The sequence below is a fragment of the Rhea americana genome, unplaced genomic scaffold (genome assembly GCF_003343005.1).
Source record: "Rhea americana isolate MKP2758 unplaced genomic scaffold, rheAme1 scaffold_0, whole genome shotgun sequence".
Taxonomy (NCBI): Eukaryota; Metazoa; Chordata; class Aves; order Rheiformes; family Rheidae; genus Rhea; species Rhea americana.
In genome coordinates this window covers 4,519,887-4,543,051 of record NW_028185037.1, presented here as the reverse complement: position 1 = coordinate 4,543,051, position 23,165 = coordinate 4,519,887, and the positions used below count along the sequence as shown (strand labels likewise).

General features: G+C 37.0%; 1 protein-coding gene across 4 annotated transcripts; it reads left to right on the top strand.

Moving 5' to 3' along the window:
* Positions 1–891: 891 nt before the first annotated feature.
* Positions 892–23,062, top strand: LOC146601975 (Y+L amino acid transporter 2-like). Of its 4 annotated transcripts, none has more exons than XM_085308227.1 (12): positions 892–1,253; positions 2,575–2,633; positions 2,762–2,861; positions 10,078–10,595; positions 13,387–13,512; positions 16,110–16,254; positions 17,228–17,351; positions 18,056–18,159; positions 18,446–18,542; positions 20,003–20,152; positions 21,282–21,465; positions 22,219–23,062. In XM_085308227.1, the coding sequence occupies exons 4-12, from the start codon at positions 10,094–10,096 to the stop codon at positions 22,308–22,310; spliced, it is 1,524 nt and encodes a 507-aa protein (XP_085164353.1). In that variant the 5' UTR covers positions 892–1,253; positions 2,575–2,633; positions 2,762–2,861; positions 10,078–10,093; the 3' UTR covers positions 22,311–23,062. The 4 variants fall into 4 exon arrangements, with proteins under 4 accessions (XP_085164353.1, XP_085164280.1, XP_085164191.1 ...); XM_085308154.1 differs by lacking the exon at positions 892–1,253 and adding an exon at positions 1,285–2,197; XM_085308065.1 differs by lacking the exon at positions 892–1,253 and adding an exon at positions 1,285–2,197 and having other exon boundaries at positions 2,418–2,633.
* Positions 23,063–23,165: the final 103 nt, after the last annotated feature.

The window sequence follows — 23,165 nt, the reverse complement described above, 5'->3', positions numbered from 1 at the left end:
GCAGCTGGGGCACTTGGTATCAACTTCTGACTGTGGCAGCAGGTCTAGGGCAAGGACAATCATGCAGTTCGTACACAGCTTAGTAGTTGGCAGCTCTACATCTGTCACATTTGCTACAGTCATGCTCTGTGGCTGTGAATGGTGGTACCCTGGTACATGAGGACACTGTTTGATAGTGCTAGGGAAGACTGAAAAGGTGAGGAATGTCTTCCTCTTCTTTCAGTACACAACTCTGTTTCTGCACTCCTCGCTTCTTCATTAGAAGTTCCTAACAGGTTTTTCAGCTATTTCTCTCCTAGGAAGAAAGCTGCTGATTTTTCAGAGCACTGTCCTTGCTGACAGTAAGAGCTCTTTCATTTGTCATAACTCATTGAGAGCTTTTTTGTGACCCATGGAATAAATAAAAATATGTGACTTGTTATCACTGGATTTCATACAGCGTTTTAGCACTTAGTCACTTAATATTGCAAGTTCTGTAAGCATCTGCACTCAGCTTTAATTTTGATTATACTGAATATCTTGTGTTGTCAGGTTATTACTCACCCCCTTTACCATACTTGTGTTCCTCTACAGCACCTGGAAACCATCTGATATTGGTGATAGGCTACTTCTCTTCAGAAGGGACGCAGTATAAAATATTTTACTCTAGTGCTAACCTAAACTGGTATGTTCGTATAGTGAAAAGCAAGCTAGCCACAGCTCGTTCCTCCATGTGGTGTTGCCGCATTAACCTATTGACCAACTACTGAGTTCTTCGCTGTTGGCACAGTGCCTTGCTGATTCTGTTATGCTCTCACAACTTGAGTTAGTGCATTTGCTACAGGTTTCTTGAAATGGTCTGTGCCCCATAGTCTGTCCTGCATCAACTTAYGGGAAAGTAAGGCAGTAAGTAAATGACAGTAAGTAATCTGATTTTACCTAGCAATAGTGGACCTTTTTTATTTGTTATTCAGATCCTTGCAGCTAGTGGCAAAGAGCATTACGCAACATCTTTTCAGTTGAGATTAACTAGAAGTTCATCTATTGTAGATGCGGACTGTGGGAGTCTGCTCTCTGAAGTATAGAGACTCTTGCAGGAGGTGGAGGAATTGTGGTGGAGCTGCACTGTTTGTTGCACTGGAGCCATAGTATGAATGGAGAGGGCTTTAGAAATAATCTGAGTAATCTTGTTTCCACTGCAGAGTATGAAAAGCCTTCCTGAGCAGTAATGGAAATGCAGGCAAGAAAACAGAAAATGTCACAAACATATTCAGGCAAGTGTACTTCAATTTGTTCCAAAAGCAAATGTGCATATGTGTAGCTATAACACATTAAGAATTGCTGTGAGTAATAAGTTGACACAGAATAATTCTGATTGCAGAAGAACTAGTCAACTTCCACAAGATTATAAAAATGAATAAGAAGAATATAAAGGCAGTCATGTTCACTTATTTACATTTATCCATTCTGCTTACTTAGAAAGCAAGGCTAATCATCCTTTATGAAGGAACTAGATTTTGTGCTTACAGAAGAAATGTGAAGTATTTTTCATACATGCTGCATGTCTTATGATTGCTTAATGCTCGTTTGTGTGCTGTTACTGTAAAGTTGTGGGAAATGTCAAATACTACATAATCAGCAGAATCAGACCAATAGTAATACRGGAGGTGTTAATGAAGAAAATGTTTGTTTCATGTTCCAACATGCATTCTCTACAGAATTAAAACAGAGGACTAAAGCTGGTTCAGGATGTGCATGTACAGACAACATAAAGGTGCCCTCTAACTCGAAGAAGAGGGAAATGGCTGAAAACAGGATTGCTCTGCAAAGGGCATAAAACACAATGAAGAAAAAAAAACCAGCCTTTGCCCAAAATCTGAAACATGACAAATTCAACAGAGTTCAAATTTAAGAATGAAAGTAATTATGCATGCTTGAAAATACGATTGCAGGCCTGCTTTATAGGCTGTAGTCTATTAACATTGCCCTGACAGAAGAAAGAAAAAATCTTACAAGAGCAGAGTCTAAATGTGGGACACAGCCTCTCTGCTCTCTAGCAGCCAATAACATGCTTGCAAAACAGTTCTGTTGGTAAAATGTTTCTCMTTATAACGTAGGTAACCACAGACTTGCACGCAGCTGAAGTTGTGCAATCTTTTCAGACAGACTTGAGAGAGCTTTCAGGGATAAAAAACTGCTATTCCTAGATGAACAGCCTGTGAGTTACTTTATTTAAAATACTTATATCTGATTCTAATAGTGTTTTTTAAAAGTACAGCACTTTCATATAAACATTAAGTATAGACCTGTCTCCATCTGGCACAGAAAGCATGTTTTACAAGATGTTACTTTAAAAGGAAAAAAAATAGGAGGAGCACTGATCTGATAGAAACTTTTGGGTTGTTTTTATTTTTCTTTTGGGTCACTGTGGATTACAGTCTGGAACATGCAACATGACGTGACTTACTTCTTTCCTCTTGGATGACTGAGGCTGAAAGAGGAGGATGTCTGCATTTGAATTAAATTATTTCATTTTCCTATATTGATTAGTGGCTGATTCTGATCTAAATCTTGTTATCTTGTGCCTCAACTCAGTCCAGTGATTGAAGACTCTTGATCTGCTGGATCAGCTCCTTCCAGATGCCCTTTGACATGTGAGTACAGATTTTTGCCTTCCTGTTGGCCTCATAGTTCATGGAAAACAAAAATTCCAGGTTAGTGCTCTTGCATTCATTAACTGGCCCTAAGACTTTACTTTCTGGATGTTTGCCTTTTTGTCTAGATATTCTGCTGTGTATCATACTGGCCCTTTTTTCCCCAAAGTGCTTCATAGAGAGGACACTATATAGTGTATTGCAGAAGACAAAAGCTGAATACTTTGGGTAAGACTTTTCTTTACTTTTTTTTAAATCTTATTTTTTAGAAAAGTTTGTTTAATAGATCTTTATGCCAAATCAGCCTGTTTTGTATGTCATATCTCATGTCAGAAATTATTAGAAAAGCCACATATACAGCGTTTTCTAATTAAGAACTGAACTGATAAATATTTAATAATGAACAGATTAAATTAAAAAGAAAATATAGGAAAAAAGTAAACAGATAAACATTAAGATGCTTGAGATAAAGTAATAGCTATATTTTTCATTTAGCTGTCATTCTTTGCTAGTTTCCGCAGGAAATAACTCATAGAACTGCTCCACTGCCAGTTTTGCCCAGTCATGGTCTGAGAATAAATATGTTCTGTGTATAGAGGAATAGTAAAAAGTCTCACTGTGTCTTTTAAATTCACAACGAGGAATTAGACTACATTCATTTCGCATTATGTCTAGGAAAAATGTTCTTGATTTCAGTGACATAACGTGAATGCAGGAATATGTATTTTTTTAAGTCCTCCTTTTGTCTTATTTCTATCACAATTTTCTAAGGAACAGCAGCTGATACTTAAGCTGCCTGCTTCTGCGTGCAAATGACCTCAGTTGAGGTTGTTTGGAGAAACCACATTCCAGAAGAGTTGGGATATTCTTTCTTGAAAGCTCTCGTTGATTTTAGTATTACTGCTACTGTAATAAAAATAGCTAAAGGCAAGGCTAAACTGAGAGTGAGAGAAGAGGCTATTCATGTTAGTGTAACTTACACTGTTGTCCTGGTGAAACAGATGTGTACTTATTTAGAGCCGCAGCGAGAGAGTCACTATTCAATTACAGTAGCCTTTCTGCTAAAGGAAGCAGACATATCGACTCCCCACTGGTAAGCGTCTACTTTCTCTTTTCTTAATGCCTTTCTTAGGTTTGGAACAGAGTAGCTCCTCTTTAAAATATCTTCCATGACTTGCTTTGGGGTGGGAATGGAGCACTTGGGGGTGGAGCAAGTGCTTCATACGAGAAAACAAGCTTCTGACGACAGTAATGCTGTTGGAATATGTGAAGTGTTGTTTTAGTAAATATATACTTACAAAACTTAAAAAAAAACCCCACCACTTGTGAAAGCTGATTGTTTCCTAGTGAGTGGGATATGTTCTTTTTAGTGGAGATCAAACTTTTGTTTGTTTGTTCTTTGTTTTTCTGCCAAGGGTTTTACTTTGTGCTGTTCCTTCATAATGCATAGTCTTGTTGTTTGCTTGATCTCTTCTTGCACCGGAAAGTGCCTGATGGTGTAATCTGCCATAAATACTCCCTTTGGGATCTGTTGAAGCTCATGCTGAGCAACAGTGTTTTGAAGTTTGATCTATGCATGTTTTTGGTCATGTTGAAATCTGGTTTATCTGATTGTATGCCTCAGTAGCTCTTAATATAAATAAGTATTTTTTTCATTATTGTTATTGTTTATTTTGGGACAGTGTCTACAGCATACAGGRAAAAAAAAAAGCTTGTGCCTACTTTGAAAAGATACTGAGATTGCTCACAGCTTTTAAAATAGCTTTCAACATATAAATGTTTCTACTGCAAACATAATTGAAATAGGCTAGATTTCATTATTAAGACGTTTTACGTCACACACTTTCCAACTGAAAACAGAAGACTGTTTTTGTATCAGTTTTATTGCCTGGTTTGTGTTTGGTGGGTTCATTGATGGTGTAGCAGAATTTAATGATTGAGAAATTATGTGATAACAATCACCTWATTAAGAGACTGTGAAGTTATTTGAAATAACATTAAATGCAGGAGTAAATTTGATGTCCAGCATATTCCGACATCTTTTATAGGGTGCAATTTTCTGAGTGCCCTTAGTTTCCAAGTGAATCCCTTAAAAGGAACTATATTTGATCTCTGAGAGAGATTCTCTGATTTATTGTTATTTATTGAATTAAAAGATGGGAATTTCAAAGCAGCCTAATGAAAAGAGGCAGCTCAGTCCTTTGGGAAGTCTGTGTGAAAGCAGCTCTTAGGATATCACACTTCCTTAATTCCTGACCAAGCATTACTTAATCATTTGGCAAAGGTTACTTACCTCCTCAAGAAGGAGGCAATCACTCATTAGTCTGTAGATTCCTGAAGGCTGAGAAGTGTTTGAGAAAATCCTGCCCTGCCAAACCAGTCCTACAGTGATATATGAAAGAACTGGCTTTGGTTCCAATTTTGATTTTCAACTGGTAGGAAACTGTCATTTCTTCCTTTATTTTTACATATGACCTGTAGTAATGGCTTGACTAAAAAATCATATTGAGGAGTATCTGTATAGGGAGTTACAAGTTTCTTAAACTTCTCAAGCATCTGCCTACAAGTTCCTTTCTGTTGCTTTTTGTATATATGGCTGTGAAGTAAACAGGAGATTGCGAATAACTTAGGGACTTTATGCCTATCAGCTTATTCAATGCATTCTGCTTTTCCTCTGAAAGGARAATTTTCTTCCTTTTATTGAGGGAGTACCTAAGAAAGAATGGGACCTGTATGTCAACAAGATACTAAAGTTCTATGGTGGAGATCAATAGCCAAGACAAGACATAGGCAAGGGTTTACAGTTGTTCCATTTACTCTTCTAAAGCCTCTGAGGCACATCAATGTGTTCAAGCATGTCTGAACCTCTACTTTCCAGAGAACAGCAGCTCTTTTCACTTGTAATAGTCCATGGGGACCCATGCAGTTGAGCATTTCAGGAAGCTTTTATGTCTTGCTCTTCAAACTTCGAACACAAGTGCTAGTAAAATACCTGTGTGTATATTTTTGATGCCATAAATTTCTATTWTTGCAATAGGGTTAGTCTTTAAACACTTAACCATTCTGCTAAAGCAGAATACCAGAATATGAAGAACCTCCTTTTTTAAATTACCATATGAGTTAATTCTTCTATGCTCAGGAAGCCATTCTGGCTTCCTATCTGGTAGAGGATTCACTRTAAAGATTTGTTATCTATTATAATTCAGGATTTTCCAACTGGAAGTGGCCACCCCCCTGTGCCAACTTTTATCAGTGGTGATGGGTAGTCCCAGCAAATAAGCCTTCCTAGACCTTATACTCATGCTAGCATGGATTATATGCACCCTTGAAAGAAGATCTCAGGAGACACCCAAGTGACAGCGAATGAAGTCATGTTTGACCAGCTATGCTCCTTAGCTTGGGCTTTTCTACACACYAGTTCAAGGCAAAAGCAGTAAAGATTTTGTCAAGAGGGGGAGATGGTAGAACGAGAACTAAGTGACACTGAAATGACRGTGGTGACAGTAGGACAGGACAGAAGACAAGACCATGAGACTGGCTGAGTAGGAAAAAAATGGCAAAAGCTTTAAACGGGAGGAGAGYGTTAGACTAGGACAGAGGAAGGATCTTCTCAAATAGTTTTCTTCATTTAATAGCAGTTAATTCTTTACAATATATCATAAAGGGTTTTTCCCCTACTGCTGTTATGCAGGAAGATCTGCATGAACTTCTTAATACCATGAAGACTTTGCTGAGAGTTAACACAAGTCTTGACTCAGGAAAACTTTTTTTATTTAAGGAAGAGATAGTCCTAAATAAAGAGAATAACAACTTCAGGATTGCAACCTCACTGAATGAAGTCAGTGCACTGTAAAAGTCAGTGGAAATRTTGCATGGGAACATTGCTATTGACTTCAAGAAAGACAGAAACTGCCTRAAGGCTTTTATCCTCAAAGCGCGACTTTCATACAGATTTTCAGTTGATATGAATTGGATAACTCAACTACAGTCAGTGAAGTCAGTGAGCACTTCTTATTTATGGAAACTGAATCTCTTATCCTCTGAATCTCAGATAACAGATTGTACCTATTCTTGGCTGTAATTCAGTGTCTGGTTAAAAGTTTTGSTGAAGTGGCATCTCTCAAAATGCAGAAGGTTAAACTATTTCTTACTCTAACTTCTTTTTCCTTTCAAAATTACTTTATCCACAATCACTTATTCATACAGAAATGCATTCCTACACAACTCTAGTTACACAGTTTTTAGAGATCTGAAGGAATCTTTGGCTAGCATAAGTGAAAAGTAAAATTGCTTTATTGAAAAAATAGTTTTAACATTTACCTACACATTCTCATAAAAGCTACAGATTGTAAAAGTTCTGTGACATGCAGATAGTATTGCCAGTGTAAATGCTCAAATTTCTTTTAGCTATGGGGTCAGCCACAGTAAACATGAAAGATACATTAGAAATTGTAATGAAGACACATGACTGGTATATTAGAAGCCTGAAATTCCTTCCCCAGCCCAAGGTGAGATTCTGATTCTGGGAGGGACAAAATGAAAAGTTASAGGATTCACTTGTGTGTGAAGAGGAGGTCACCTAAAAGATGGGTCATTCAGCAGTCAAACATCTATAGCAAAATTAATATTTAACCTTACTTCAGTGTTCCCATAGTGCTTCTGCAGTTAGAGGAAGTGCTTTGGGGATGAGAAAAGATTTATTTTTTTAAAGAGAGTTTCACACCTTTTAATCTTTAAGCTTCATTGTGCCTCATTAGTTATTCGATCAACTGGAAAACTGAGTCCCACCAAAAACTGGAAAAGAAAGCATATAAATTAATCAGGGCTGCTAAAACAGATAGACTTTATGAAGAAAAAGCAACCTTTCTGGAAGTTTTGGGTTTGTTTTTGGTTTTAAATTGGCTGTTGACCCACATGACGACATAAATTTGTGATCAGATGTTTTTGASCAGTATCACATGGAACAGTGCTTGTTCTACTCACAAAACTTTGCTTTAGCTCATAGGATTTTTGAGGAAGTCTTCTTTAGAAGCATTTGAGTTGGAGATGGGGAAAGAGAAGGAGGAATTTGTTTCTCCTGAGACAGGCACCAAAAAAAATGTCATTGTTCTAAGAAAGCATTGTTATGAGCAAGCCTGACCTTGTGGTAGGAATGAATGAAGTCAGAGGACAGTTGCTACAGCCCAAGCTGTTACATCTCCCCAGCCCAGCTTTCACTGCTTCAGCCCCAGATGGATATGATGCATACACGTAGCTTGCTGCATGTCAAGCACATCTATATCCAGCTCCTGACTTACAGCTCTTAATCTAGGGCAGAATACCTAGGAAGGTAGGAATACTGTGATATTGTTTTCATTAAGAACAGAAATACCTCACTACGTACAGTGCAAAACCTGGTGGTGAGGGGCTTGTTACACATGAGCTTAATGATCTGACTGACCCTTCCAAAAGAAAAAAAAAATCTGCTGACACTTTTCCAACATAGTAGAAGCTAATAAAAATTGGTCAAGTTTTTCACAGGTAGAAGTCTGTGTGAACACACCTGGCAGCAGAGAGACCCAGGAAGAGTTCCTCGGTACTGTGCTTTGAGGAGTTCCCAGACGCAGGAGTTTACTGCAAATGACTATTAGTGACCAAAACAATTGCCAGTTGAAAATAGYCCAACAATTTCCAAGTGTATCTTCTCATTCCTTTGAGGGTAGGTCCCCAAAAGGTCTTCTGCACCAGCTGTTTTGCCATACGAATCTGCTTCCTTTGGACCACATTGGCTGCCAATATAGACCTAGTCAAAGGCATCAGGTTAGGGTTGAGACTGGCTCTGGAGTCTCCCAGGGAAGCTGCAGTATTTGCTAGATCCTGACAACACTARCATCAAAGCTGAAGTTTTGAGGAGAGGCTTAGGGGGTGAAGTGTGTTAACAGTGAGGTGTTACAAACCTATGAACTTATCAGAAAGTAGAGTTTTCCATGCGTGGGTGAAACCAAGGGGAGCTAACACAGGAGCTAACACAGGACAGTGGACAGTGGCTRGGATACAAGGACTTGCAAGCTGGAAAAAAGTCTCAGGCTCCCCAGCCATGAAATTAAATGTGAAAGATTGGGAAGTAATGTGGAAGCCTCAGTAAGATAATACATTTTTCAGATATTCACGTGTCATCTGAGCTAATCTTATTCTCTTCATAAAACAGGAATCCGTAGTAAGGTAGGAACACACCGCAGCTTTAAGAACATGCTGAGCGCAAACRTAAGGGACTATAAATTGAGCCAGGCAGCTTTAGGAAATCTTTGTAATAAAAATTACCATAATCAATCTTGAAGAAATAAATCCTTGACAATAGGATCTCTGTATCAGTAGTATCAGCTTCTAAATAAGGATGTGACCCCTGGGATTTAATGAGTGGATGCACTGTGTATTGTCTTAGAAATCAAGCAGATGCAGAGCTGACTGATCTCGATATARTAAGTGCTAATAAATGTGAGGAAGAGATTGTCAGTAGGACTTATGAAGAGATATGATTAAAATATCATCTTACTTACCAAAGTACAACAGCCTAGAGTTGTAACAATTGAGGGGGAGAAGAYAGTGTCAAASATWCAAGTGGGAGGTAAAGTATTCTTTTCAATGGATGTCAAAATAAGCATAACATTTTCAAAGGTCAGTAAYAGTCTCAGAGCCAGACCTCAGATATCACTAACATAGGCTCATGATGCCTGTATGAGTTTATTAAAATACTAATGTATGTGACAGCGGTTATGTAGTTTTCCAGCCCCTGGCATACTTGAATCTTGTCCTGTGTGTCCTGCAGCTGGAAGCCTTTAGAGACTTGTGTTTCCTTGGACTCCCTCATACAAAACTGTTCCAGGAACAGGGTGTCCAAAAYGCAATCTCTGTGCATGTTAGTGGTTTTTACCCAGAAGTCAAGTGAGGTTCATAACTAAACAAGTTGCATTATTCACTACAGCAGGATTCCTATCTCTAGGAGTAGCTGAAGCTCCCAGGCTGTGGATTTTTCTTCATCCTCACACTAACCTCCTGAAGCTAGAGCTTTTGAGTATCTTTCTGTGTCTTTTTTCTTGTGTTCCTCAGTAGATAATTTTGGATGGATGTGATTTGATTGAATAGTAGAACAAAGTTCTTTCTGGGATGGGAGCAAGATTTAGCGAGGTATACTGTATGGGATACTCCAGCTGAATTAGAATGTCTCCAGAGGTACAGTATCTTTCTTCCCTAACATAACTGACAATGTTTTAACATATTTACCTGTAAGAAAAGCTACAAAACAGTAAAAGGTAAATGAATTCACTAGTAGGTGGTTCCTGGATTACCAGGCAAAAGCAGGAAGGTACTTGCTCTTTATACTGTTCGTGTCTTGTATGCTAAATTTCTTACTCATGTTTCTGATGCCACATACATTACAAAAGATATTCTTTCCTCTTGTTTTCAGGTAATGATAATTGAAGATGACAGCCCCCTGGCGAATATGCTGCAATAAAAAATCCGTATCTAAGAATGGAAAAACTGAAATGGACAATATGACAGACTCAGAAGAGAAAATGCAGATGAAAAAAGAAATTACCTTACTAAATGGAGTTTCTTTAATTGTAGGGAACATGATTGGCTCTGGAATATTTGTGTCCCCTAGAGGTGTTTTAATGTATAGTGCTTCCTATGGACTGTCTCTAGTCATCTGGGCTCTTGGTGGGATCTTTTCACTGTTTGGAGCTTTATGTTATGCTGAATTGGGAACATCCATTATTAAATCTGGAGCCAGTTATGCCTACATCTTGGAAGCATTTGGTGCCTTTGTGGCCTTCATCAGACTGTGGTCGTCTTTGCTGATTATCGAACCAACAACTCAGGCAGTGATAGCAATCACATTTGCTAACTATATTGTTCAGCCAATATTTCCACATTGTGAGCCACCCTATGACGCAGTTAGGTTGATTGCAGCTGCTTGTATTTGTGAGTAAATTTATGATTGCTAGAAATTAATGATTGTATTTGGAGGTTTCCAGAGAGATTTTTCTGAGACCTTATTCCTTAACCTTCTGTGAAAATAATCAGTGCCTCTGTAGAACATGTCCTTGGGAAYTTCTATGCTTTTATTCAGATGGATTTTATTTGGTGCTAAAATATTAGAGGAGGGAAAAAAATTCCAACAATTTGGCTGAGGGAAACTGTTTGCTGATTAAAAATATATAGTCTCTTTGGATTACAGGCCTAATACACAGCCTGTGTTTAGCTCTTGCCCTTTCTACTCCATTCCTTGCAAGTTATATAAAATTTAATAGAAGTATTAAGATTCATATGGAGTTAAAAATACTCTGCCTAAAAAAAGTTTTGTCTCTAGAGAAATTGTGTAGCAGTCAGACATTCCACAGGGCTGACGATGTCATGACTGGTCTTAGGTGGACATGGGGTAAGCACTACAAATCTATCCTCTACTAAATGGACTGTACTTGCACTCTTTTCTTTATTGATGMGGATTTTTCAAGACTAGATATGCATCCCTTTGGGCTGTGCCTGATATTTTAAAAATGACTCAAAGGGTGTAACTCAACAAAAACTTCTAAAAGGATGAATAAATTTAACTTAGTATAGCATATTGTAAACTAACAATTCTGAAAAGCTGTTTTCTTCGTAGCCCTGATACTCCCCACCGTGATACAGAGGAAGTTCAGTTCTGAAAAAGAGCCCGTGATATAACTTGAGACCATCACAACCATTCAGCAACCTAAGAGGCAAATCTATTCCAAGAGATTATTTCAATTTAAATTCTCCATTTGCACAAGAAAGCAATTATTTATTAAGCTAAATTTCTTTCCCCCGTGTCTTAGTACCATCTCATGAAATCCTAACACTGAAGAGAAATGGTCTTCAAATTCTTCTTTAGCCTTCATTTTCTTAGTTGATTTTGCTGTGGTCATCTTGTGGATCAGCAGCTCTGTGCTCTAGTACCTCTGTTTTCTGTATGCTTAYGCCTTATGTGTGGCTGGCAGCTGCTACCTGCTTTCACATGCTGCAGATTCTTTGCATCACCCCAACCAGGCTTATAATTAACATTTTGTGTAACAGCCCAGATTGCTGGTAAAATTATAATTTATTATATTAACTGTGATGTGCAGTTTAGCAGTATCAGATAGCAAACGCATTAGTAGTGTCAACTGTTTTAGCAGGGGCTCACAAGCAGCAGACTTAATTGGCAATTCACCAACATAGTAGAAAGAACTATTAAAACAATTTGGGGCAAATGTTTAGTAGAGTTTACTGGGAATTCCATGCCGAGATCTAATTGCCTTGAATTTAATGACAATGCAGCACAATCATGTCRCATGCAGGAAACTTACCCTTTGCAGTATTTCAGATAGCACTTTTACAGCATCTCAGATGACTGCCAAAATGTTCACTGGTTAAAGACTTCAGTCAACACTTTCTTTATTTCATCATTTTTAAGAAATAGTAATTTATTTAAGTGTTACTGTTCTATACTACTATACTTCTAAGGATGAGGTATATTGTTAATTCTTCTAAATAGATATTTTTAAATTACAGAGTGTAAAATCTTACTTCAACATGTATGCCACATTTACTAGATCAAGATTTACAGCAATCCTTTATTTAGAAACAGTTTCAAACTGTATCCTAGCCTGACACTAAGCAAGAACAGTTCAATATATGATCTGAAATTTTACACCAGAAACCTGTTGTCGTTGCATTGCATTGGCATATTAATAGGAAATAGTGGGTGCAAATCAAATCCAAATTCTGCAGATAGTTAGGTGCATCATTAACTTGACAGCTGACAGTACACCCACTAAAATATGCAAAGTTGGCACACAGTAATGAAAACAAGAAGTTCTCTGAGCATCTGCAGTTGGATTCTAATTTCATTAACATAAAGAAAGGCTTATTGATGGTTTTCATTTTAAGCACTTATAAAATCCTTTTTATTTCTATTTGAAACTGAAGTCTAGATCTATAAACAGAGCAAAGAAACAGAAGAAATATCTACTAGAGAAGTAATAGCGCATTCAGACATGTGCTTCAGAGCACTCTAATTGCCCACACCACATCTGGCCTAATGTCTACTACAGCCATCAGGAGTTGTACTTGGTACCACATGCATAAGTGTACCTTTCCTGAAGTAAAAATTAAAGTGGAAAAAATGAATGCCAAGAATAGGAAGAATGAGCTGATCAAATCCAACCTCTGCAACCAAACTGCTTAGTTACTTCTGCTATGTTCTGTTATACACGGAACAAACAATGTGCTGACCTGGCTCAATCCAGCATCCTGCAAACAGCATCCAAGCTTTTTGGTGTAGAAACTATCCTTACTCTGTACAGAGAGTAGAGCTTGAATTTGCACTTTTTAAGGAAATCTTTGGTGCAGAGATAAAAAAAAAAATCACCTTTTGCATGTGAGCAACTCTGCTGACTTTATTAAGATTTAAAGATTATTTAAAAGAAGTGARAGTTAGCTCTAAAATTCAAAATCTGAAGTGTTTTCTTCCCACTTGTTGCCAGGAAAACAGTACATTCAATCAAATAAGTTCTTTTTAGGAAAAAAGACCGTCATGTAGATTTAAATCAGGAATTTTTATTAATCTCAAAAAAACTAGATGGTCCTGAAGTGTTCAAATTAGGTTCTRTTTTATTTCTTGAAAAAGAAATATCTGGATATCTGTTTGAACAGTGCTTTATGTCGTGTAAACATATAGCTCTCCTCTGATGCATGTTCTTTTTCKTAACAGGTTCCTTAACATTTGTTAATTGTGTTAATGTGAAGTGGGGAACTCGAGTACAAGATATCTTCACATACGCAAAACTTATGGCTCTTATCTTGGTGATATCTGTTGGCCTTTATAAAATCAGTCAAGGTAAGAATATATTTTATTTACTTAAATTCCTAAAAAATGTTGAACCCTATATGGGRTTCAGCTTCTACGCAGGAAAATCACACTCCATAAGACTTGCATATGAAATATTATTTACTCAGAAAAAAATGTCTACCTGAGAAAAATGAGAAGAGTTTTAGGGTACACTAGGTACTGAGGGTTTAATTATTCTTCTGTGCTTAGTATGGGGAGCCAACGCGCGTGCGCGTGCACACACACACACACACACACACACACACACACACACACACGAGTTCACACACGAGTTCTTCATTGCTCAAGCTAAATGACAAGCAGTAGCCAAATTAACATCAGTTTAGCATTAACTAGTTTAAACATGACTCATCCTTATCATATGAATAGGCTAGTGTTGCTGCTCTTTCTGTGGAAGGACAGCGGACGGTGCAGTGAACAGCAATAGCGCTCTGCAAGGGGAGAGAAGTCTGGGAAGGAGAAAGTTGTTCTGTCCTTCAACTATGCGAAGAAGCCAATGGTCTTTGCTGAGAGAACATGTTTATTCCTCAAACAAGGGAGAACACTGCCTACTGGTGGGTAATACTGCTCTCCCTTGAATCACGGTGAATATTGCAGGGCATCACAGGATAGATGAGCCATTTTGTGTCAGCAATAATAACGCTGAGGAGACCACACTGAAAAGCTAGAGAAGTGTTTATTCCAGTGTTACCTATGATTTTTGCATACAAGAGTAGATTTGATTTTATTAATTTGAGCCTCTGGCACATAATAAGCTAATGAAGTCTTCCAGCTCCAGCTCTGTTGCTTAGTTACTAAGGTTTCTCTTTCATTTTGCTTTCCTGTGAAATCCCTAAATAGCCATTGTATCTTTATTTAAATAAAATAAAGAAGATCTTCCCTATTCAGTACAGGAATTATCTTTCTCTCCTGCTGAAACTAGCTCATAAGACCTAATAAAAGTGATGGCCTTTCCGTATTTGCTGGCCTTCTCCTTCCTTGGCTACAGCTTTAGTGCATCAGCTATTGTATTGTAAAAGTCACACTAGACTTTAAGAGAGCATTTTCATTTAGCCATTACCAGTGTATGTCAGTTGTAACTGATTTTTTCAAGTCTAAAGAAAACGGAACAACTGAACCCAGCCCTAAGGGAAAGAATGTGAAGTTGCAGGAGAAAAGCATTGCTTAAGGTTACATGAATAAGTAGTTCCCCTGGTGAATTAAGCTGCTGCAGTTTTAAAATGATGTGAATCCACAATGGCACACCCACAGTAGCTTTGCCCTCTCCCTGCAGTTATGAATTTATCTGTATTTTCTGCCTTTGAAATCTATGACCTGTTCATTTGTGTGCAGCTGCCATGACACAGTTTGGGACAGGGAGCATTTCTTTTGCTCATGCATCCCTATAACCCGGTTCCTTTATGTTTTCGCATATGGTCAGGAGGATAAAGGTGGAGAGAAAATCGTATTGTTATGAATGCAAAACGACAAGAGCTTTTAACAGTAGCTAAGCTCTCATCTTCTTGGRAAAAAAAAAAGACTTGGGAGGAGGAATGAGCTAGATTTCTGGAGGAAGTTGTGACTGGGTCAATGCACTCCTAAGCTTGGCAGCTGTTTTAATGAAATAATGGTTTTGACATTTTTTAGTCCCGACATGTTCCTTCCAGTATGTTCAGRTACGAACACTGTTTTAAAACCTTGTGAAGGTATCTGATTTTGAACATGGATTTTTCCTTTTTTTTCTGTTTACAATTTTCTTCAGCCATGTCCGCAAAGCATGTGTAAATCTCAGCTTTACCTTCCTCAGTTCTGACAGTCTGCTGAGAGAGCGGCTTTGTTACGAACGTGGAAGACTGGTAGTGGCAGATTCTAGGTTAGTGTTCTTCAGAGATTGGATTGCTTCTGTGGTGCTATAAATTCCTCAGTTTGACCACAAGGTGAAGTTACTCGGTTTTATAACAAAGACCTTTCTTTCTTCATAATAGAGGTTTAGGCGTGTTTATGTCAGCCTTAATGCTTAAACCCACTTCCATTTTTGTTAGATTGGTCACTTTTCTTCTGCAGAATTCTGCAGAATTTAGTAAGGCCTTCTTCCTGTTTTCAGCACTGCAGTGAAGATTCATACAGTTTCATTAACATTTCTTACATTTTGCAGCGTTCTTTAGGTTATCATCTCAAACTAYGCTAAAAGAGAATTTTGAAAGCTTTTCATGTCTCTCTTGTCAGTTTTGGGAGACATCTTTGTTGTATACAGCATGCTGTTGAGAACAGTGTCTCTGGGAGTTCTCCCTTCACTGAGTGCTAATTCCTCTGGTGAAAATTAAAACACAAATATGAAAGGTAAAAATCTGAAATGGTTCAGGGATAGAACTTGGGTGCCCCAGCTCTCTCTTCCTGACAGTCAGGGCACAGGAAGACCTCAGCACAGCACTGTCCTTCGGTAGGCTAGATGTAGATGCCAGCAGACAAGGAACCTGCAAGTGTTGCAATATAACTTGGATACAGTAGGTCTTATTTCTTTTTGCATAGCTGAAACTTTTGATGCTGTGGGCTTCTACATTATAGTCTGAAATAAAACAGGCAGTTGGTACTTGCCATTTATACAGGAAGAACAGAAAATCTTAGAGCTCCATTTGAGGGTTCAGCAACAAATCCAGGAATGATCGCGCTGGCTCTGTATTCCGCCCTCTTTTCCTACGCGGGATGGGACACTCTGAATTACGTCACTGAAGAAATGCAGAATCCTGAGAGGTAAATGCATGTTTTGTTTTCAAATCTGTGAAAACTGTTCTGGAAAGACAGCTGATGGTGGGGCAAGCKCCTCTGTGTTTGCTTCTGATTGGAAATTAGCCAAACTATTTTCTTTACAAAAAAAAACTCTTTTCAAAAGAACTTTTAAATATGAGAACCATTCTGATTATTTTCCTCTCTGTCTCTCACCAGTTGTATCATGCTAATAAGTCACTTCTCTACATACATGAATTTTACACCTTATACTTTAGACCARAATTTTCAAAAACAGAGCAAGCCCTTTCTGAAAGCAGGGGAAGTGCGGGTTCATGTAGCCCTCTAAAACTCCACACCTATTTTCAATCAGACAGAACAGTTGTATTTTCCAGAACTTGTTTTGCCACCAATGGAATAAGATTGCATCAGATTTTTGACTCTTATCATGTGATCTTCAGCCTTATTTTTTGTGGGCAAGTTGTTTCATTTTGCTAAGCATGAAAAGTTAACTGAGAAATAAAAAAAGCCTAAAGGAGCATTGGAAATACCATCTTCTGACTGTTGGGATGTACAGTTCCTGAGGAGTGTTATGCCTCATCTGTTCAGAATACTATAGTACACTTTATCTTGGGACATGCATACATTCTGAGTCAGAAGAAAGCTGTGTTCAAGAAAACACTTAAGTCTGCATTTAAATTTCATTGCAAAAGTGTTCTCTTTCATTTGATTCCTATAAAAGACAATATATAAAATTTACATGTACAAATGTAGTTTTTCTCTAAAACTTGCGACAGTCCACAAGCAGCCAACTAAGCTGCTTGGAGAGTTGCTGCACACTCAGCTAGATCTTATTTTGCAACTCTATGATTACAAAATGATGAAACAGGAAGTGATGGAGGCATCCATTTATGAATGTTTGAATTTGGGAACAGTCTGCCATTTAGGTATTTTTTTTGTTTAAARAACATGAAATAATTTTGCCACTTTCCTTTTGTAGGAATCTACCTATTTCTATTGCAATTTCAATGCCTATTGTGACTGTTGTTTACTTGCTGACTAATGTAGCATACTATGTAGTGTTGGACATGTCAGAGCTCCTCACAAGTGATGCAGTGGCTGTGGTAAGTTGTATAAACAATTAAATCAAAAGGTACTGTGGATAACACTGTGGAAGAACCTCAGATAGCATATTTCTTGGAAAACCAATTGAAATATTTCCATGCTGAAGGTTTTTCCTTTGCTTTAAACTTTGTTTTTGTGTAACAGTACCAGTATATTACAAAGTACATGTAAAGCACATATCCAGTAAATCTGTTATTGTTAAATCCTCTTACATACTAYGTAAATCCTTTTCCTAACAGTACATCCGTGTAGAGGATGCTTTCATTAGGGTCAAACAGATAAAGAGCTACAGAAAGAAAGTCTGGATGMTTTAAGAAGCACTTTTGGCTGTTATTCTTGTGAACAATGTGCAATGTTTTAATGTGATAGACTGACAATAATATTTTCAAAACAAAGATATGCACTGAAATGTTCTTTAAAACTTCACCAATATTTTATACAATAATGCATGCCCTGCTGCAGTCAAGGTTTGTCAAAACACATAAAAGCCAATACATGAATTCTTAATTCAGTTGTCATTTTTACTTTGATACTGATCAGTTTTTCCAAATTCTAATTTCATTATCAGTGAAATTATCAGCGTCATAAGAAAGCATGGGCTATAACACTATATTTGAATTGGTGTGTTTTCATGGGAGTTTTTCAGGATTGTCCATATATTTAACAGTCTCACTATATTTTTATTTTCATTTTTCTGTTGCAGACATTTGGCAATGAAACCCTTAGTTACGCTAAGTGGATTATTCCTATAGCAGTGGCCATGTCTTGCTATAGTGGGTTAAACTCGTCAATAATTGCAGCTTCTAGGTATGAAATGTAAGATTTACTTAAAGTAACTGAAAAAGAATCATTTAATATTAATCTGCATTAGTATACTGTGATAGTGACACCTTTATTTCATTTATGTTCATTTAAGATGGAAGAATTGTTATGATCTGGCATATCAATGATCAGCACCAGCTGATAAACTAAAGGCACTTGAAAACAGAGGAACATTTACAATCTAGCAATAACACAATTAATGTCGTCTGTGTTGGAAGCTAACAAGCTATTGCTAGGGTAACCGGCTGGTTGGTTTTTTTGTTTGTGCTAGGCTTTTTTATGTTGGAGCCAGAGAAGGACACCTTCCTGACAGTCTGAGCTTGATTCATATAAAGTGTTTCACCCCAGTTCCTGCTCTTCTCTTTAATGTAAGTGACAGTCTGGCCTCGTGCTCAGCCTGGTAAAGCCTGCGATTCAAACCCTGAGAGCACTGCGCCTCCCTCGCCTTTTCCCTAGATTTCTCCCTGGCTGCCCTTGCATTAGAGAAATCTTCTCCAAATGACTAGAATTTCTAAAACTAGTTGAGGTTTGGGGGGAAGGGAGGTATTTTATTCTGAGGGGGTTCAGTGCACAGAGAGTGGCCTGACTCATATTTATACCTAATTTATTCAAGAAAATTCAAGATTAGCCAGAATTAAGAACGATAAAATAAATTGAAAAATAGAGAATGGCTAAATATGTAACTATACAGATAGGAGTTGTTTTTAAGTCTTTCTATGAGTTTTCAAGGTGTCCACTGGAGAAGCATATGACAAGAAGATCTCTCAGACTATCTTCTAGGCAGATTTTCTAGAACTCTGTAGTCAGAACATGAGTCTTAAAGCATTTCAAATTGGACTCCCATACCCATATTTAATTTGTCCTGCTGTCACTGCAGAAATGAACCTTCGGCTACAAGAGCAAGAAGCCATGAGGTATAAAATTAATGCAAGTGATTTTAATAAATAAACCCTAAATGGATTAAAATACGGGGAAGGTTATGCACAAATAGAGAATAAGTCATTCAAAAGCATTACACTGTTGTTTATTTGGACATAATTTTTATTTGGTGTCTCCTCTTGCCCTGTGTTACATAAGTTGTACGAGCAGATGCTCATAATGGTCCCATTTAAAATATAATAATTTACTTATCGTTATTATTTCATTAGGAGTAGTCTTCTTAAAGTAATTATATTTGCATCTGTAAGATGAGCTATACTCCTTAACACACTATAATTTCCATTTATCATAGTAGATTATTTTCTGCTCATCAAAAGACTGTATTCTTCTATTTGTCCTATTTAATAAAACAGCCATTAAATTCCAAGTATTTTAGGTCTTGTTTCACCCTTTCCATGCAGAAGTGTAGCATACCACAGAAGTTACTCTGAAGGTCTCAAAGTTTGACTGTATTGTGAGAACTTCCAGAAGTGAAATAAAATTAAAAAGTTAATTTTTCAAACTGAAGTCAGTCAGAAAGGCAAAGTAAGCTGTTGTCTACAGAATGCTTCTTGGTAGGCTTGTCTGTAGGGAGCAAAGGCTGGGACCACCTCATCTGGCGTTCTCTAGGACGTTGCCTGCTGGCAGAAGAAAAACTTCACAAACTCTAGCTGTGTTCAGCCAAGCATGGAGCTGTCACTACTACATTCGAGGAAGAGATAAGTGTGTTTTGTGCCAGTGTATTTGGGTATTTCTTAGAGATTTTAAGTATTTGCTTCTTGCAAGGAGCTGGTCTCCCAGGCCTAGTCAAATATCTTTGAAACATACCCTTAACATAACTTCATTACCTCTTTATTTTGTAAGACATGTATTTATTTTCCTATTAAAAATTTCCCAATATTTTCTCTAGGGTTTAATGACTTTGCTTTATCTCCTTGTGGAAGATGTTTTTCTTCTCATTAATTACTACTGCTTCAGCTACTGGTTTTTTGTGGGTCTGTCTATTGCAGGACTAATGTATTTGAGATACACTCAGCCTCATAGACCACGGCCTATTAAAGTAAGTAAAACAGCATAGCAGGTAAGCCATAATACCCAGCTAATGCTCATGTTTATGTGACCAGTAATATTGTAACAAGGGATCCATTACTAGTTATGTTATAAGCTATTTATTTCAACCATAGAAATTCTTTTAGCATACAAGATAAGAAATGAAGGAGCAAAACGTATTTGAGTTTTCACAAGAACATCATTCTGGTACTTCTACTGTAAGGTTGAAATGTATTGATATTTGCAGAGGTTTTTTTCCTTTTGCTGAACTTTAAAACTCCCTTTATTTCAAAAGAAGTAAGGAATAAATAAGTGTTTGGGGTTCTTAGCTACAGATAAAGTCTTTACTTTGGAGTAGTTTTACTACTGACTCTACTTAAATAAGGATTACAATCAGATAATAGGTAATGATTGTTTAATTCCTATCACCATTTGCCAATTTAGCCAGCATCACAACTTTGCCTGCACTTTTTCTTTTTTTTTCAAACATAGCAGTTGATTTTCATCAACTTACTTTTTTTTATCCTTTAGAGGAAAAAGAAGTGATTATACCAGTAAATTCTCAGCAGTTTCAGCTAGTATTCAAATGCCAACTTCTGGACTCTTGATTGCATTTTATTCCAGTGAAAAATAAATCTATAAAAGGGTTATTTCAACTTTCCTCATTTGTTATTTGTGTCTTTTTAATGTTTTTTTTATTACRTGCCCAGGAAAAATGGTTTTAAATCAGTCTGTTAGTTCTGTAATATCTAGATGTTACTTGAAAGTCTAATAGAGTTAGTTCCCAGTCAGACTTGCAATTAGAATTTTGTAATTGAAGTTGGAGAGAAGAAACACCCATTACTATTCAGTTTTAAAGTTCTTCTTTTGAAGATTGGTGTCTTACTATTGTGGAAAGGAAGTGAGCTTTTGCAGGCCTGAAAACAACAAAATTGTCAGATATTCAAGCATAAGAGGGTCTCAATTCTACTAATTGCAGCCATTCATAAGGTTGAGTACATAATAGTCATATAGTCAATAGTTATTTTTATTTCTGACTTGTCTAATTTTAATCCGTAGAATCTGTCATTTTTCCAATAGAATATTTTACTACTACTTTTAATAAATACTGGATTTTTTTTGTTTGTTTGTTTCCACAGCTTAGCCTCTTCTTCCCTATAGTATACTGTCTATGTTCCCTTTTCCTGGTCATAGTTCCTCTCTACAGTGACACTGTCAATTCCCTTATTGGGGTTGGTATTGCCCTCTCAGGCATTCCTGCTTATTACTTGGGAGTCTATCTGCCAGTTGAAAAAAGACCTAAATGTCTACAGTGGCTCTCTGGTAAGCAATATAGTCTTGTCTTTGTGTGCCAAAATCTTGATGTTTGGTCAGAGGAGGGAAAGAATAATTTTTCTTAAAATCTTTTTTCCTTATGATGTTTTGCTATACTGTATACGGAATGTCTGAGACCATATACTTCATCACATTTTCTTGAGAACAAAAGCATGCACTATACAAAATATTCCAATACATGGGTGTAATTAGTGTGCTGTGTCATCTACTATTTGTGATGTTGAGCCRTTTTAGTATGTTGGCTTAATAAAAGCCCTATAGGATTCTAATAGACTATATGGATGCAATTTTTTGATTCCTTGGAAGACAGAGATCTCATGACACCGGTTTCACTTTCTCCCTGTGTAATGGAATAGCTGAGTCAGAGAAATTTRTGTATCTTCCTGCATTATGAAATAACGAATTATTGGTATGAAGGGTAGTTTCCACCCCTCAAATTCAGGCAAGTTTTGAAGAGCAAAACTGTACTATTCAGTTTGAACTCAGCTATCAATCTATATGTTGATATCTTTATCTACTAAATTAAATCTAAATTAGAACTAATTAAAGAGTAAGAGACTTTATAATTTTTAGTCTCTTTTTGCCTTTATCTGTCTATCTATGATGTGTGTTTAATCCAATTCATTAAGGTATTTTAAAATTTTCTTAATATCTACACAGTGCTTAAAATCCATGAATATCTATATGTCTAAGCTATCWTACAACTTTGTCTCAACTGCACATTTTTGCTCTGTGTTACAGCTACAACAACGAAATACATACAGATGCTCTTCTACTGTGCTCTGACGGACCTGGACATAGATAGGGAATTTACAGAAGCTAAGAGTAGATAGAGCTGTCTTGACAATTCCTACGTGGAGCAATTTCTGTAATCTGAAGTTCTCCCCATACGKTTGGTTACACTAAAGCACTAACCCATTGTACTGTGCATCAGTTTGATGTCTGTTAATTTGTGCTTGTTTTATAAACCCCTTCACTGCCAAAGGCACTTGCCAGTGCCTGCTTACAGGAATTTTTAAAAATTTTCTGTTTGTTAATAGCAGTTAAATGGCTTATTGAATAACACTTTGAAAATCATAAAGCACTCTGTGAACAAACATTTATTAATATGTAACTGCTAAGTATTAAGTTAAATCCAAAAGTTTAATAAAAATTAAGTCTGGTCAGAATACTAAGAAATCAGTTGACAAATGTAACAAAAGATGGACAAGATATTTACAAGATTCAAAACTTGAGAGAGGGAAAGAAAGGCAGAGGGAAAATGGCTGAGCTGGTATAGCATAATAATTATTAACTTTTCTGGAAACAGATACAAGTTTCATCATCCTATTTAAATGCCTGGAGCCAGGAAATAGGAAGGGCTATAAAAGCCAAATAGAGTTTGGTACTTTCTTCTGACTCAAAGTTACATTCCTAACTTCCTGGAAGCAAGGGCCTTAGCATCTTCACCTCTTCTCATTGATTCTTTCTTTTGGTAATGTGCTTTACTCTTCTGTTTGTCATTTCTACCTTATTCTACTCACAATTATCCCCATGTCTCTGTACTTGATCCACTTTGTAATAAAAAATGCAATACAAAGAAAAAGGAGAGCTTTTTTGTTATTTTTGATTATTTTTGACCATGATGGTGATGTCAGTCATTCAACAGATATTAGAATTAAGTCTTCAATATCAGAAGAGTTACAAAA

Bases quoted from the DNA above. Each gene is read 5' to 3' on its own strand.
- LOC146601975 (XM_085308227.1), top strand. From the start codon at position 10,094: ATGACAGCCCCCTGGCGAATATGCTGCAATAAAAAATCCGTATCTAAG. The intron at 17,352-18,055 runs GTAAGTTGTATA...TTTCTGTTGCAG, and splicing joins CAAGTGATGCAGTGGCTGTG to ACATTTGGCAATGAAACCCT. The intron at 20,153-21,281 runs GTAAGTAAAACA...TTGTTTCCACAG, and splicing joins ATAGACCACGGCCTATTAAA to CTTAGCCTCTTCTTCCCTAT.